This window comes from Callorhinchus milii, unplaced genomic scaffold, assembly GCF_018977255.1.
Source record: "Callorhinchus milii isolate IMCB2004 unplaced genomic scaffold, IMCB_Cmil_1.0 Scaffold9, whole genome shotgun sequence".
Lineage (NCBI taxonomy): Eukaryota > Metazoa > Chordata > Chondrichthyes > Chimaeriformes > Callorhinchidae > Callorhinchus > Callorhinchus milii.
Genome location: NW_024704750.1, coordinates 20,699,289 through 20,712,647, shown reverse-complemented (window position 1 = coordinate 20,712,647; position 13,359 = coordinate 20,699,289). Strand labels below are relative to the sequence as shown.

General features: G+C 52.6%; 1 protein-coding gene and 1 non-coding gene across 2 annotated transcripts in view; both read left to right on the top strand.

Moving 5' to 3' along the window:
• The window catches only part of ino80 (INO80 complex ATPase subunit), a 38,517-nt gene extending 26,664 nt beyond the window's left edge, over window positions 1-11,853 (top strand). The window contains exons 22-36 of the mRNA XM_042337924.1: window positions 36-103; window positions 183-276; window positions 1,583-1,748; window positions 2,555-2,689; window positions 3,615-3,840; window positions 5,084-5,211; window positions 5,578-5,672; window positions 5,920-5,992; window positions 7,134-7,292; window positions 7,819-7,921; window positions 8,053-8,141; window positions 8,492-8,668; window positions 9,100-9,253; window positions 10,130-10,342; window positions 10,605-11,853. Coding sequence (XP_042193858.1) covers window positions 36-103; window positions 183-276; window positions 1,583-1,748; window positions 2,555-2,689; window positions 3,615-3,840; window positions 5,084-5,211; window positions 5,578-5,672; window positions 5,920-5,992; window positions 7,134-7,292; window positions 7,819-7,921; window positions 8,053-8,141; window positions 8,492-8,668; window positions 9,100-9,253; window positions 10,130-10,342; window positions 10,605-10,795 — 2,071 coding nt within the window. The 3' untranslated portion in view covers window positions 10,796-11,853. The remainder of the gene's footprint in view (window positions 1-35; window positions 104-182; window positions 277-1,582; window positions 1,749-2,554; window positions 2,690-3,614; window positions 3,841-5,083; window positions 5,212-5,577; window positions 5,673-5,919; window positions 5,993-7,133; window positions 7,293-7,818; window positions 7,922-8,052; window positions 8,142-8,491; window positions 8,669-9,099; window positions 9,254-10,129; window positions 10,343-10,604) is intronic.
• trnav-uac lies at window positions 2,017-2,088 on the top strand. The gene has a single exon. It is a non-coding gene; the product is annotated as a tRNA-Val (tRNA).
• Window positions 11,854-13,359: the final 1,506 nt, after the last annotated feature.

The window sequence follows — 13,359 nt, the reverse complement described above, 5'->3', positions numbered from 1 at the left end:
TGTGACTGCTGACGACTGAACGTCTCTGATTCCAGGTGGTTACGAGTCATCATGTCACCCTTCTCCCCGGCCCATATCCAACAATCTCTCTTCCACAGAAAAGGTAAGATTTCTCAGTTTGTTTGCTGGAGTTCGAGGGCTTCTGCTCCACGTTTGTGACTGTTTTTTCCCTGTACCCGCAGGTAACGATGAAGGAAGCGCTTTTTCTTTCCTGCGGTTTATTGATGTGTCGCCCTCCGAAATCTCCAATCTCATGCTTCAAGGCATGCTGGCCAGGTGAGTCCTGCTGCTTCCTCAGGCCTGGTGCTGGCCAGCCTGAATCTGTTCCTATTGCGGTTGGCAGGGCTGGCCCACACTGGGAGGATCTTTATTGTATAACAACTTAGTCCAATGGCTAGTCCCTGGGCCGAATCCGGCCCAGCGGGTGATTCTATCCGGGCCGAGACCATTTTCAACATTCCTACTTCCGTTCCCTTCCCTAACTGGTGGTCCGTCCTCTCATGGCAATGGCAGGAGCCGGCAGTTGGGAGGACGCAGGGCAGAGTGGAAATAATGCCGGTCGTTGCAGCAGTGTGCACCCGAGCTGAGAGGAAGGCAAACTCATCTCCTTATCCACCGTGTCCTTAGCATATGCCGGCTCTTGCCGCTGCAGATAGTGAGCTGCACAACTGATTGAGAGAAAGAGAGTGAGAGGAGACAAAGGGAGCTGAACTGGCTTCAAGGTGATATGTTTGCAATGGAATGGGAATTGAGCCCACCCTCTGCGAAGGTCTCTAGTCCGATTCCTGAAGCAGGTGGGTTATCAGCACTTCAGAGCACTGCTGATGACAGCCTAGCCTGGCTCATCGGCAAGATTTGGAAGGACAGACCAGTCACAAAGGACAGGGAATCCTCCTACTCATGTCCTGTTGATCCTGCAAGCCAAGGCGCTAACGGGTAGGGTGGTCCTAACTGGACAAGCAGCAGGAAAGCTTGCCAGATAGTGATATCAATGGCGAGCTATGCGGTCTTATTGGTTAGACTCCAGCAGTTAACCCAGCGCACACTCTGGGGTCTCCAAGCCTTGGCTCTTGACAACCTGCCCCTAATACTCACTGGAATTAAGTAACAAGGTGTGTCTGTCCAGGGACAGAATGCACATTCCAGTTCCAGACATGAATTTCTATGTCTAGGTAGGAAGCATGGAACTCTCAGTCTGGCTTGGAGACTTTTAAACACAGCGTTGGGTGTCTGTGTGTGTCAGACACCAGCTGATCACTGGGATGAGTTTTGTATGTGTGTCATTATTTGAATAGAATTCTTGTACTTTTGTCAAGTTGAAATATCTTGAAGCTCTTTAGAGTGCTCCGTGTTGTGTAGTGACTGTGTTTTGTTCGGGTGAATGTGGCAGCTAATTGGCGCAAAGCACAAACTGGCATTAAGTGAATGAGTAATTCACTTCAATGAGAATTGTTGCCCAGGCCTGTGGGAGAGAGAGAGAGATTCCTGAGATCAGATGTGACGAATGGGCTGGTGACCGGGGCCTGTTGTGTGATGTTGTGACAGGGGAAGGTGCCACATTAACAGTTCCTTCTCCCCGCAGGTGGTTAGCTTTATTTCTAGCACTCAAAGCTTCCTACAGGCTTCATCACACTCGCAGCTGGGGGGAAGCTGAGCTCCCGGGGCAGCACCTCAACAACCAGGCACTCGTCATATGGCTGGACTCTCCACTGGCCTTCCCCAACATTCACAGCAGCAGAGTTTTACAGGTAAGGGTGGTGGCCACTCACTCCATCCCACACAGAGTCTTGGCCGCAGAGTGCAGCTGAGCTAAGGCTCTCTGCAGGAAGAGGTGGAGCAGTGGAGGGTCAGAGGAGCCAGGCTGCTCGGCTGCTGTTAGATTAGCCAGCTTCCCTCCACAAGGCAGTGTCCTGACTGTATATCAAACTAATAATCCGGCTACTCGGCCAGTGATTCCATCTTTACCGTGTTAAAAGGTTATAATCTACTCTAGACCTGTAGACTCTCAACAGGTGGAGTCCTGTAGCTCAGTGGTTAGAGCACTCACTTTACAAGCGAGAGACCTGGGTTCGATTCCCGGCAGGGTGAAACCTTGGGCAGGTTTCCTTACTCCGCACACCTGATAATAATCCCTCAAAAAAACAATAATAAATTGGTCATTTCAATCCACGACTGTTTGTGGAACACTGCTGTGCACAATTGGCTGCTGCATTTCGCCCACAAATGTATACAGTCAATTCACTTTACAGTCTATTCTGTGAAGCGTTTTGAGACATCGAGAAGACGTGAAAAGTGCTATATCAAATGCAAGAATTATTATTATTATCACTCTTCCCATCTGACACTCCTGTTACAGTTTACAATTTACATTTATATAGCGCCTTCCATGTCAGGAAGATGTCCCAAAGCTCTAATCCCATTCCCTGCTCTCTCCCCATTGTGACTGTGCTGGTCCTCACTCCCCACTCTAATCTCATTCCACCCTTTTCTCTGTGTCTGCCGTTGATGCTGTGCTATGCAGGATGCACCCTTAATGCTCTGGTCTTCCTGACAGGAACTGTGTTTCACCAGCTGTCATAAGGCTGTTGTGCGCCACGTGCAATATGCTCATCCCCGGAAATCTGCCTTATCTTCGCACTACAGTCAGTCAGTGGAGCTGCCAGCCTTCCTGTACACCTCCAGTCCCAGGGTAAGTCTGTCCACTCCTCTCAGCCCCACACAGGTTTCCTCTTTCTCACGGTGAGGTGCTGCATTGTGAACTCACACTACAGGGGGTGCTGCATTCCTTGAGGTGCGGTCCTTCGGATGAGATGTGCCACAGAGCTGTATCTGTTCAGGTGCACGTTAAAGATCCTGTAGATTCTCTCTCCTGGTGTCCTGGTCAACATTGCCTGGATAAAATTGGTCATTCACTTTGTGCTGCTTGTGGGACATTGCTGTGCAAATTGTCTGCCCAAAAACTCCACAGTCACTGCAACTTACAGTGAATCCTGTGAAGTGCTTTGAGAGATCTCTTGATTGTGTGATACGGCACTGTGTATGGATTAATATGACAACACTGATAGTAAAGCCACCTTCTAAATTACACTCCCTGGTGAGCCTTTCCTTGGTTTTCACTTGTCTCTCACTTGTTTGTAACTTGACAATATTAGCTTCTCTGTCCAAAATGGCCTCTTTCATAAATATCAATCCCCGGTTCTCTCCCTCAATGCGTTTCCTGCTCAGTTGCTTATCATTTCCATTTTGGTGTTTATTGATCAGCCTCTGTACAATACTGATATAGAGCTTTTCACGTCAGCATGTCTCAAGCGCTTTACCCAGCTGGGCGGGCGGATATGAAGCAAGCTCACGGAGGGATCAGCCAGGACGGTAGGGTTGCAGGAGGCTGCAGGGGTCGGGTGGGGCCAGACAGCGGAGGGAGGGGAATCTGATGACGCAGATCTTGAACTCGACCTGAGGGCTGGGGAGTGAGGACAGGCACAGATAGTGGGTGGGGAATGAGCTTTACCCCCTGTTTATTGATGTTTAAACGCTTTGCTGCTCTGTGCCCGAGACCTGAGTGCTGTATGCGTGAGGCACATTGTGAGTAACTGTCTGGCCTTCCTCCTGCCCAGGTGACCGCTGTGCCACACGAGGCCTACTGCTGTGATCGCAGCGCTGAATATGAGCGGCGGCTGGTGCGGGAAGGGGGTAGCCTCACGGCCAGGCAGTGCCTGCTGTACGGCACCCCACAGCTTGCTGTACACTGGAGGAATCGTCTCTCCAGCTTCTTCCCCGACAGTCCCGGGGGCCTGTTCGCCATTCAGGCCAGGCGCGGCTGGTCTTTCATCAGGATCCCAGGTGGGTGCGGGGTTTGGAGGAGATGGGTACCTCAGACTGAGCAGACTTCACAGGGACCAGCTGTCAACCCTCTGTGGCAGTCTGTGTGAGCAGGAGCACAGTCATTGCTCACTGTAATTTCTGCCTTGTGCCTCCTGTATTTAAAGCATCAGTGGAGCTTTTTGCAGTGTGGCGTAGGTTGTAAGTGCTGCCATTGGGTGGTGCTACACAACCCCGCACAGCAGTCTGGTCAGCACAGGCCTGGCTGTCCTCCCTCCCCAGCCACTGCACACGTTACAGCTTCTGGCAAATTCACTGACTGCAGGAGAGTGTGTGCAACACAAGCGTGTGGGAGCCAGCTTCACTCTCACAGCAGCTGGCCTCACCCCCAAGAGTGTCTGACTGAGCGGAAGCTCAGTATCTGGTTTGAGCTCAATCGAACCTTGGCTTCTACTGAAGCTCCTGAGCCAAAGTGTGTGTGGGGAGGGGGGGGGCAGTGCCTCCCGGGCTGAGCTGAGGTGGACTTCCCATGGCCTGGCCCATACTGGTGAATCCAGGTGGTTCCTTGCTTACTGTATATCAAAACCTTTTATACAACTTGACAGCATAACCCTCTGTCTCGCAGTGTTAATACTGACTGCTAATAGTCCGCTTCCTCACCTTCACAGGATTAATACTGTTCTGACTGCTATAAGTCCTCGCGCTCTCACAGGGTTAATATTTACTGCTATCACTCCTCTCTATCACACGTGCTCTGATTGTTATCAGTCCTGGTTCTCTCACAGCGTTGCCATCCTCTTCATATTTTGCTTCTGACAAGAGGAAGGCCACGTACAACCAGTCTCCCTCACTCAGTTGATGTAGGCGGCTGAGGAACCAGGAAGTGTCTTGAGTTTCTTTTTGTTCTGGGATGAATCGTGGACCGAGAGACCTTCTATATCGCTTCCTAGCTCTGAGCTAAATATAACCCCTCAGGAGCAGCACTGCCAGTATGTGCACTGCTCTCCTCTCCAAGCTGAATGACTGACGTTTGAGAGGAAAGGTGCCCGCTCTTTATACTAAGCTAATCGTGACCCTGGGCCGTCTGTGGACGGGCAGGGAGACCTATAGGCGGGGCTCTTAGTGGGGCAGGGGGAGGTGTGGCGTGGGAGAGCTGTGCGTGTGGTGTGGGAGAGCTGTGTGTGTGGCGTTGGGAGAGCTGTGCGTGTGGCGTGGGAGAGCTGTGGGCGGGGCAGCACTAACCTTGCCGCCTGTGGGGTTGCAGACAAGGAGAGCCTGATCACAGACAGTGGCAAGTTGCACACGCTGGACATCCTGCTGACACGACTGAAAGCTCAGGGACATCGCATTCTCATCTACTCCCAGATGACCCGCATGATCGACCTGCTGGAGGTAAGTAGCCTCCACCCACAGGCCCACTGCTTCCCTGACCTCCTTCAAAGCACGTCTCAAGACCCTCCTCTTCAACCACCCCTTCAGCTACCCTCCTACTCCTGCCCTCCACCCCCTGATCCCAATCTCCAGCTCAGGTCCAAATCCCAGACTGTCCAGCGCCTCGGGACGTTCTCTCGATATGAAAGGCCGCTATACAAATCTAATTCGTTGTCAGGGTGCAATTCTTCCCCCTAACATAGACTTATCCTTATTCTTCTCCCCAAAATGTATAACCTCACAGTTGTCTGCAGGGAGCGTGGTCACTCCCCCTCCCCATGCATGGTGGCCCCTTCCCTTTGCTGACCAGTGTGTCTCCATTGGCAGGAATACATGGTGTTCAGACAGCACACTTACATGAGGCTGGATGGCTCCTCTAAGATCTCGGAGCGCAGGGACATGGTGGCCGACTTCCAGAGCAGGTACCTGAGCAGCTCCTCTCTCTCACACTCAACACCACACACACACACACATCAGCTTTCACACACCACAAACATAAGCTCTCACACAGCACACAAGCTCACACACTACATAAGCTCACACACACACAAGCTCACACACATACAACTCACACACCACAAACTCATACACACCACACACCTACACACACCAGTTCTCACACACTCACTAGCTCCAGTTTTCCCTAAAATGTTGTTTGATTTCCAATAGAACGGACATCTTTGTCTTCCTCCTGAGCACGCGTGCCGGGGGGCTCGGCATTAATCTGACCGCGGCGGATACGGTGAGCACCATAGCCCTCCTCTCCCCACACAGCTCCAGCACCATAACCCTCCTCTCCCCACACACAAGCGCGTGCACACACACCCAGCACTGAGCTGCACAGCGATCACTTTCGTGTTATAGCTGTGGGCTTTATACACATCATAGATGTTAACGAACATGACGGATGCTTTGTAAATGCAAGTTGTTGTTGCTGTTGTGGGTGATCACAGCAGCAGTTGCACACAGCAGTCCCCCACAGACAGCCAAGGATTGAGTGACCAATTTAATATGGGGGATTGTTGGCCAGGACGTTGGGAGAGAGAAACTCCCTTCTCTTCTCCAATAGTGCCACGGGATCTTTAACATCCACCTGAATAGACAGATGGGACCTAGGTTTAAAATCTCACCCAAAGGACAGCACCTCCAACTCCCCAGCACTGCACTGGACTGTCAGCCCAGAATGTGAGCTCAAAGTCCTGATGTGGGGTTTGAATCCACAGCCTTCTGACCAGAGTCGAGTGTAGAACTGAGCCGGGCTGGCACTGAAACACTGTGTGGAGGATGCTGGGCCTTGGGGAATGGGAAGTACACAGCCTTACTCACTGGGGACAATTTACAATCGCTCTCTGTCTGTAAAACATTGAATCTGACCATCAAAACAGAGCAGTTGGGAGTGGATTTTGGGTTCTGTTTGTCTCTGGTGTAGACATAATGTATACTCGCGGTGCTGTGATCTCTGTGCTCTGTGCTGTATACAGTCATGTGTATATCAGTGGTGGCACTCTTGCTTCTGAGAATCAGAAGGTTGTGAGTTGAATGTCGGATTTGAACTCACATGGTCTACGCTGACCCTCCGATGCAGTGCTGGGGGAACGCTGCATTGTCGGAGATGCCGACCTCTGGGTGACGCTTATTCAGGTGGACATTGAGGCACTGTAGTATTCGAAAAGAGAAGGGAGTTTCTCTCTTCCAGGGTCCTGGTCAACAACCCCCCAAATAAAATTAGTCGCTCCCTCCATGGCTGTTTGCAGGACACTGCTGTGCACACTCCACATCACCTTAAATCCTGTGAAGCGCTTTGGGCCATCCTCCCAACGGGAAATGCATTGTATCAAATGCAAGGATAGTAATTTGTGCCGTGTCACTGTGCTGTGTGACAGGTGATATTTTACGACAATGACTGGAACCCCACGGTGGACCAACAGGCCATGGACCGTGCTCACCGCCTGGGACAGACCAAGCAGGTCACCGTGTACCGGCTCATCTGTCAGGGCAGCATCGAGGAACGCATCCTGCAGCGTGCCAAGGAGAAGAGCGAGGTACAGACCCCTGGCTCACCGCATGCCCTTGCCCCCGTGCTCACTCTCACCGTGCTGCCCACTCTCACCGTGCTGCCCACTCACTCTCACCGTGCCCCCCGCTCTCACTCACCGTGCCCCCCGCTCTCTCTCACTGTGCCCCCCGCTCTCTCTCACCGTGCCCCCCGCTCTCTCTCACCGTGCCCCCCGCTCTCTCTCACCGTGCCCCCCGCTCTCTCTCACCGTGCCCCCCCCGCTCTCTCTCACCGTGCCCCCCCGCTCTCTCTCACCGTGCCCCCCCCGCTCTCTCACCGTGCCCCCCCCGCTCTCTCACCGTGCCCCCCGCTCTCTCTCACCGTGCCCCCCCCGCTCTCTCTCACCGTGCCCCCCGCTCTCTCTCACCGTGCCCCCCGCTCTCTCTCACCGTGCCCCCTCCCCTCTCTCTCACCGTGCCCTCCCCCTCTCTCTCACCGTGCCCCCCGCTCTCTCTCTCTCACTTTACTGGCTGCCCTCACCGTGCCCCCCGGCTCTCGTTTGTGTTTACCAGATTCAGCGAATGGTAATTTCTGGGGGAAACTTCAAGCCAGACACCCTGAAACCCAAGGAGGTGGTCAGCTTACTGCTGGACGACGAGGAGTTGGAGAAGAAGTGTAAGTGGGGGAACTCCCGTTGGAGTGACTGTGTTTGGGGCAGGGAGGGTTGTAATGACTGTGTGAGGGGGTTGTAGTGACTGTGGGGTGCAGTGACTGAGAGGGTGTAGTGACTGTGTCTTTTTGGACAGTGCGGCTACGACAGGAAGAGAAGCGAGTTCAGGAGGAGACAAACAAGGTGAAGGATCGAAAGCGGAAACGAGAGAAATATGCAGAAAAGGTGAGTCACACAGAGAGTGGAGTGTGTATGTGTGTTTGTGTGTCAGTATGTGTGTGTCACGGCTGTGAGTGTTTGTATATGTGTGTCATGTCTGCGTGTGTGGAGTGAGTATGTCAGGTATCTGGAGAGAGTGTGTCAGGATTGTGTGAATGTGGGTGTGTGTGTCTCAGGGCTGTGTATATGTCAAGGCTATGTGAGTTACTGTGCTTGTGTCAGGGCTTGTTAGTGTGTGGGGATTAGGGCTGAGTGTGTATCATGCATGTGCGACTGTGTGAGTATCAGTGCTGCGTGAGTGTGCATGTCTGGGAGTGTGTGGAGGGAGATTAATGTTGTGTTGCTGTGCTGTGTAGAGGAGGAGAGAGGACAGTGAGGTGATGAAGAGGAGGAGAGAGGGGCTGAGCACACTGACGCCCTCGCTGGCCTCCGCTGAGAACTCCAACATCTCCTCTGGGAATCTGTCAGCCGACGGCGATGGAGAAGACTCCTTCCTCAGCATGGACTCCGCCATGCCCAGCCCTTACAGCGAGGTAACTCTTCCCCCTTACCCACCCCAGCCCTTACAGCGAGGTAACCCCTCTCCCAGCCCTTACAGCGAGGTAATCCCCTCCCCCTGGTTTATGTCAGCAATTTCTTGCATTGCAGCGACTGCCTGTGTGGTCTGGGGGGGTGGGGGGAGGGGTGCCTGTTTGCTGTAATCAGTCTGGGGGGAGGGATGTCAGTTGGCTGCCCAGCCTGGGTGGGGGTGGTGCGCTGGCCCTGGACTGGCTGCAGCCAGCAGTGAGGAATCTCCAATGGGCTGCGGTTCAGTCAAGGCCTCAGTGAGCTGAGCCGCTGCCCCACTGGTACCCGGCGGTGAGCCCGAGCCTGTGTTCAGCCAGTGGCAGTGTGGACAGTGAGCTGTGTAAAGCCGTGGTGATGTGGTTGGTGACAGTGACAGCGACTGTGTTCCTCTGTCCAGATCTCTATGAGCAGTGAGCAGCACACGGGCTCCATCGCGCCGGACGAGAGCAGCAGTGACCTGGTGATAGTGGATGATCTGGCCTCAGCGGCTCAGTCCCGAGCCACCAGCTCCCCCGTCTCCATCACGGGCTCCACCTCCGACCAGATCAACGGTGAGGAGCCGGCAGTTCCCTGACACACAACAGGGAGTGCAGCCCTGACCCTGGCTCTGACACACACATACACACTGCTGTTCCACAGAACTTTGCTTCCTGCCAGCGGAAGTTGCTTCAACTTCAACCCAGTTCTCCACCCAGACAATGCCAGTCCTCCCGACATGAAAGACGCTATACAAATGTAGTATTGTATTGTATCATCCACAAACTGATTCCGTGTCCCCTATATCCAAGTCAAGATCATTGATGTGAATGAAAACACAGAGGCCCCAGCACAGCCCATGTGACCCTACACTAACCTTCCTCCAACCGGAAAACAGGCGATTAGCCCAATCTCTGCTTTCTCTGCTTTCTATTCTTCAACTACCTCTCCATCCAAACCACCTAGTTTTCCCGTATCCCGTGGGCCTCGAGTTTCTCCTCCAGTCTCCCCTGTGGAACATTATCACATGTCTTTTGTAAATCCAAATACACAACAACCACAGCATTGCCTTGATCTACAATTTCAGTTACTTTTTCCCTTTTCCCTCTTTGTAAACCATCTCCCCAGCCTGTAACCAATCTCTCCCCATCCCCCCCCAGCTTGTAAACAATCTCTTGACTAAACAAAGATGTAATAATTTATCACACATTGCCCATGTCTCCCTTATTCTCCTGGGATTCAGTGTGAGTACTTGTGTGCTGCTCTGTCTGTGTGTGTGTGTGTGTATATGTGTTGCTCTGTGTGTGTGTGTATGCTGCTCTGTGTGTGTGTGTGTACTGCTTCTGTGTGATGTGTGTGTGCTGCTCTCTCTATGTGTGTTACTCTGTGTGTATGTGCGTATGCTACTGTGTGTGTGTGCGCTGCTTGATGCCTTGCCTCTTTGACCACAGGAATGTCCCAGGAGAGGTCCTTGTCCGCCCACAGCCACTCTGGCCGAGCCCGCGGACGTCCCAAGTGCTCCGCGGCTTCAGGGAAGGCATCGAGTAAAGGCCGCGGCAGGAAGCCTGGGACTGGCAGTGCAGCCGCCATAGCGGGAGCCAGGGCAGGAGCAGCCGCTGCCTCAGCCGCAGCCTATGCCGCGTACGGCTACAGCGTGTCCAAAGGTCAGTCACAGCTTCACGAGCAGCGTAAACACCCACCGTCACCCCCCCCCCCAGCCCACACCCGGCAGTGTGGAAGCACAGTGTGGAGGGAGCTTTACTGTGTCTCTAACCCTGACCTGGGAATATGGACACACAGTGTAGAGGGAGCGTTGACGTATTTGTATGTGGCCAGGGTTGGGGATCTCTCGTGTGTTTGTGTGTTGCTGTCACAGTGAGCGGCTGCCTGGGTTATTGCTGACAGTGTGTTACTGTGTGTTGACAGGGCTGGTGGTGAGCGGGTGTTTGCCGCCGGTGGTGGGCCGACCTGGCAGCACAGCAGCGTTCAGTGTGGTGAGCAGCTCCCCTCACAGCCAGACCAACAGTGTGGCCCCGGACACCAGCACCCCGGCACACTCTCCCAGCAAGCAGGCCGGCAAGGGGCTGCTGGAGGCAGCCACGGCGGGGGGACGGTAACCAGCGCCTCCCCTCCTCCCCCCAACCCCCAGAGCAGGGGGTCTGAGTGTCACAGCTTGTTGAAAAGCCAAAAAAGAGAAGTGAAATCATGGAGAAGGTGTTTGTGTGGGAGTGAGGTGTCGATGATGTTCACCGCCAGCCAGCGAAGGAGTGAGCGAGCGAGCGAGCACACGCCTGACTTTGGTTTCCTGAATGTGCTATTTTTTATAGATGAACTTGTAAATATGTGTAAAAAAACGGGAAAAATCAAAGCGAGAAGTGCTATCTTTTACTAACCAGAGGCTGCTGACCCACCCACCCTGCGGCGGGGGAGAAATGGTCGTTTTATGGCGAATTGTATGTGTATTTTTACTAGTTTACAAACAGCCCCACGTTGGAACATGGTTTTAATTTGCCTGAGGAGGCAGCTCGTGCCCTGATTTGTCGCCCCCACCCGGCAGAGCCCCCCCACCCCCCCAACTCTCCGCTCTTTCCCTAGTACCCCCTCTCCTTCCACACTCTCTCCGCCCCTCCCCGCTCAGCTCCCTGCTGGTTTGATCTTGGCAGCGGAGCCAGTGGATGGGCTTCAGGAAGTAGCTCCATCCCCAAGCCCCTGCCCCCTCCGCACAGCTGCCAGTGTGTGGTGACCGGCCCGGTCTCTCACAGCACTGACCAACTCAGCCACCAGCTTAGCCTCTTCCTGTTACTAGTCGCACACGGCTCCAGGTTGAGTGTGGACTCTCTCCCCACCCCCCCACCCCCCAGGATGTTTTCCCCATGCCCCACCAAACAGAAGCTTCATATCTCTATAAGAGCTTTGCCCGTGCAACCGTGGAGCAAGCCCACCCTGGGTGCTCGGTCACAGTGACAGAGGTAGGGCCAGGGAGAGGGTGGGGGCTCTGCTTTCCCGGCGTCCCCGTGCCGCAAAGCTTCCCCTGAACAGTGAGAGACCAGCATCTGATCCACGCCTATAATGGCTCAATGCGCTTCACAGTAATTGCTGTTAACTGTAGTGACTGTATTTGTAGGCAGTGTCCCCACACAAAACAAATCATCCAATAAAGAGATCATTAACTTGGTACTTCTGGCTTCAGCACCTCACAGAACGGCCTTCACATCAGCCGGGTTACAGGCTGTGGAGACGTGATCACTCCCGGGTCAGTGTGGGGATCCCGTGTTCAGTATCAGTGTGGGGAGAGCGTGTACAGGGTCAGCATGGGGAGAGCGCGTTCATAATCATAGAACCATCATAGAATTATGCAACACAGAAGGAGGCCTTTCAGCCCATCTTGTCTGTACCAGCTTTTTGAAAAGACCCATCCAATTCAATCCCACTCCCCCGCGCTCTCCCCATAAGCCCTGCAAACTTGTCCTCCCCAAATAATTATCTACTTCTCTCTTAAAAGTTGTCATTGAATCGGCTTCCTCCACTCTTTCAGGCAATGCATTCCAGATCTGAACAACTCGCTGTGTGAAAAAATGTCTCTTGTTTTTTTTTAACAACGATTTTAAATCCGTGTCCTCGAGTTACCGACCCACCCGCCAGTAGAAATAGTGTCTCCTCGTTCACCCTATCGAATCCCCTCATAATTTTGAAAACTTCTATTAAGTTTCCTCTTAATCTTTTCTGCTTCAAGGAGAATAATCCTCGCTTCTCGAGCCTCTCCTGATAACTGAAGACCCTCATTCCTGGTACCATCCTGGGAAATCTCCTTTTGCACTGTCTCCAGTGCTTTCACATCCTTCCTAAAGTGTGGTGTCCAGAACTGGACACAGTCTCTCGCTGAGGCCTAACCAGCGTTTTATTAAATTCTATCATAACTTCCTGTCTTTTGTATTTTATGCCCCTATTTATAAAGTCCAGTATCCCGTATGCTTTTTTAACAGCTTTATTTACCTGTCCTGCCCCTTCAAAGATTTACTTATATGACCCCACCAGGTCTCTCTGTTCCTTCACCCCTTTAAGATTGTACCATCGGCTTATATCGCCTCTCCTCATTCTTCCTCCCAAAATACATCACTTTGCATTTCTCCACATTAAACTTCATCTGCCACGTGTTTGCCCATTTTACCAGTCTCCATGTCCATTTGCAGACTGCTACTGTCCTCCTCACTGTTTACTACTTTTCCTAGCTCAGTATCATCTGCAAACTTGGAAATTGCAAGTACAGGTCATTTATATAGATGAAAAACAGCAGTGGTTCCAATACTGATCCCTGGGGCCACCACTGCACACTTACCTCCAGTCAGAAAAACAACTGTTCAACCACCACTCTCTGGTTTCTGTCTCCCAACCAGTTCGGTTTCAATGCTGACACTATCCTTTTAATACTGTGGGCTTCTATTTTGCTTACAAGGCTCTTATGTGGCACTTTATCAAACGCCTTTTGAAAATCCATATAAACGACATCCACTACACTACCTTCATCCACCCTCTCCATTACTTCATCAAAAAACTCCTATCAGGTTTTGTTAGATATGATTTGCCTTGAAACAATCGGTGTCGGCTGTCCTTTATTAACCCATAACCTCTCTGCTCAGTGTCAGTTGGGGAAGAGCATGTTCAGCGTCAGTGGGGATCCCAC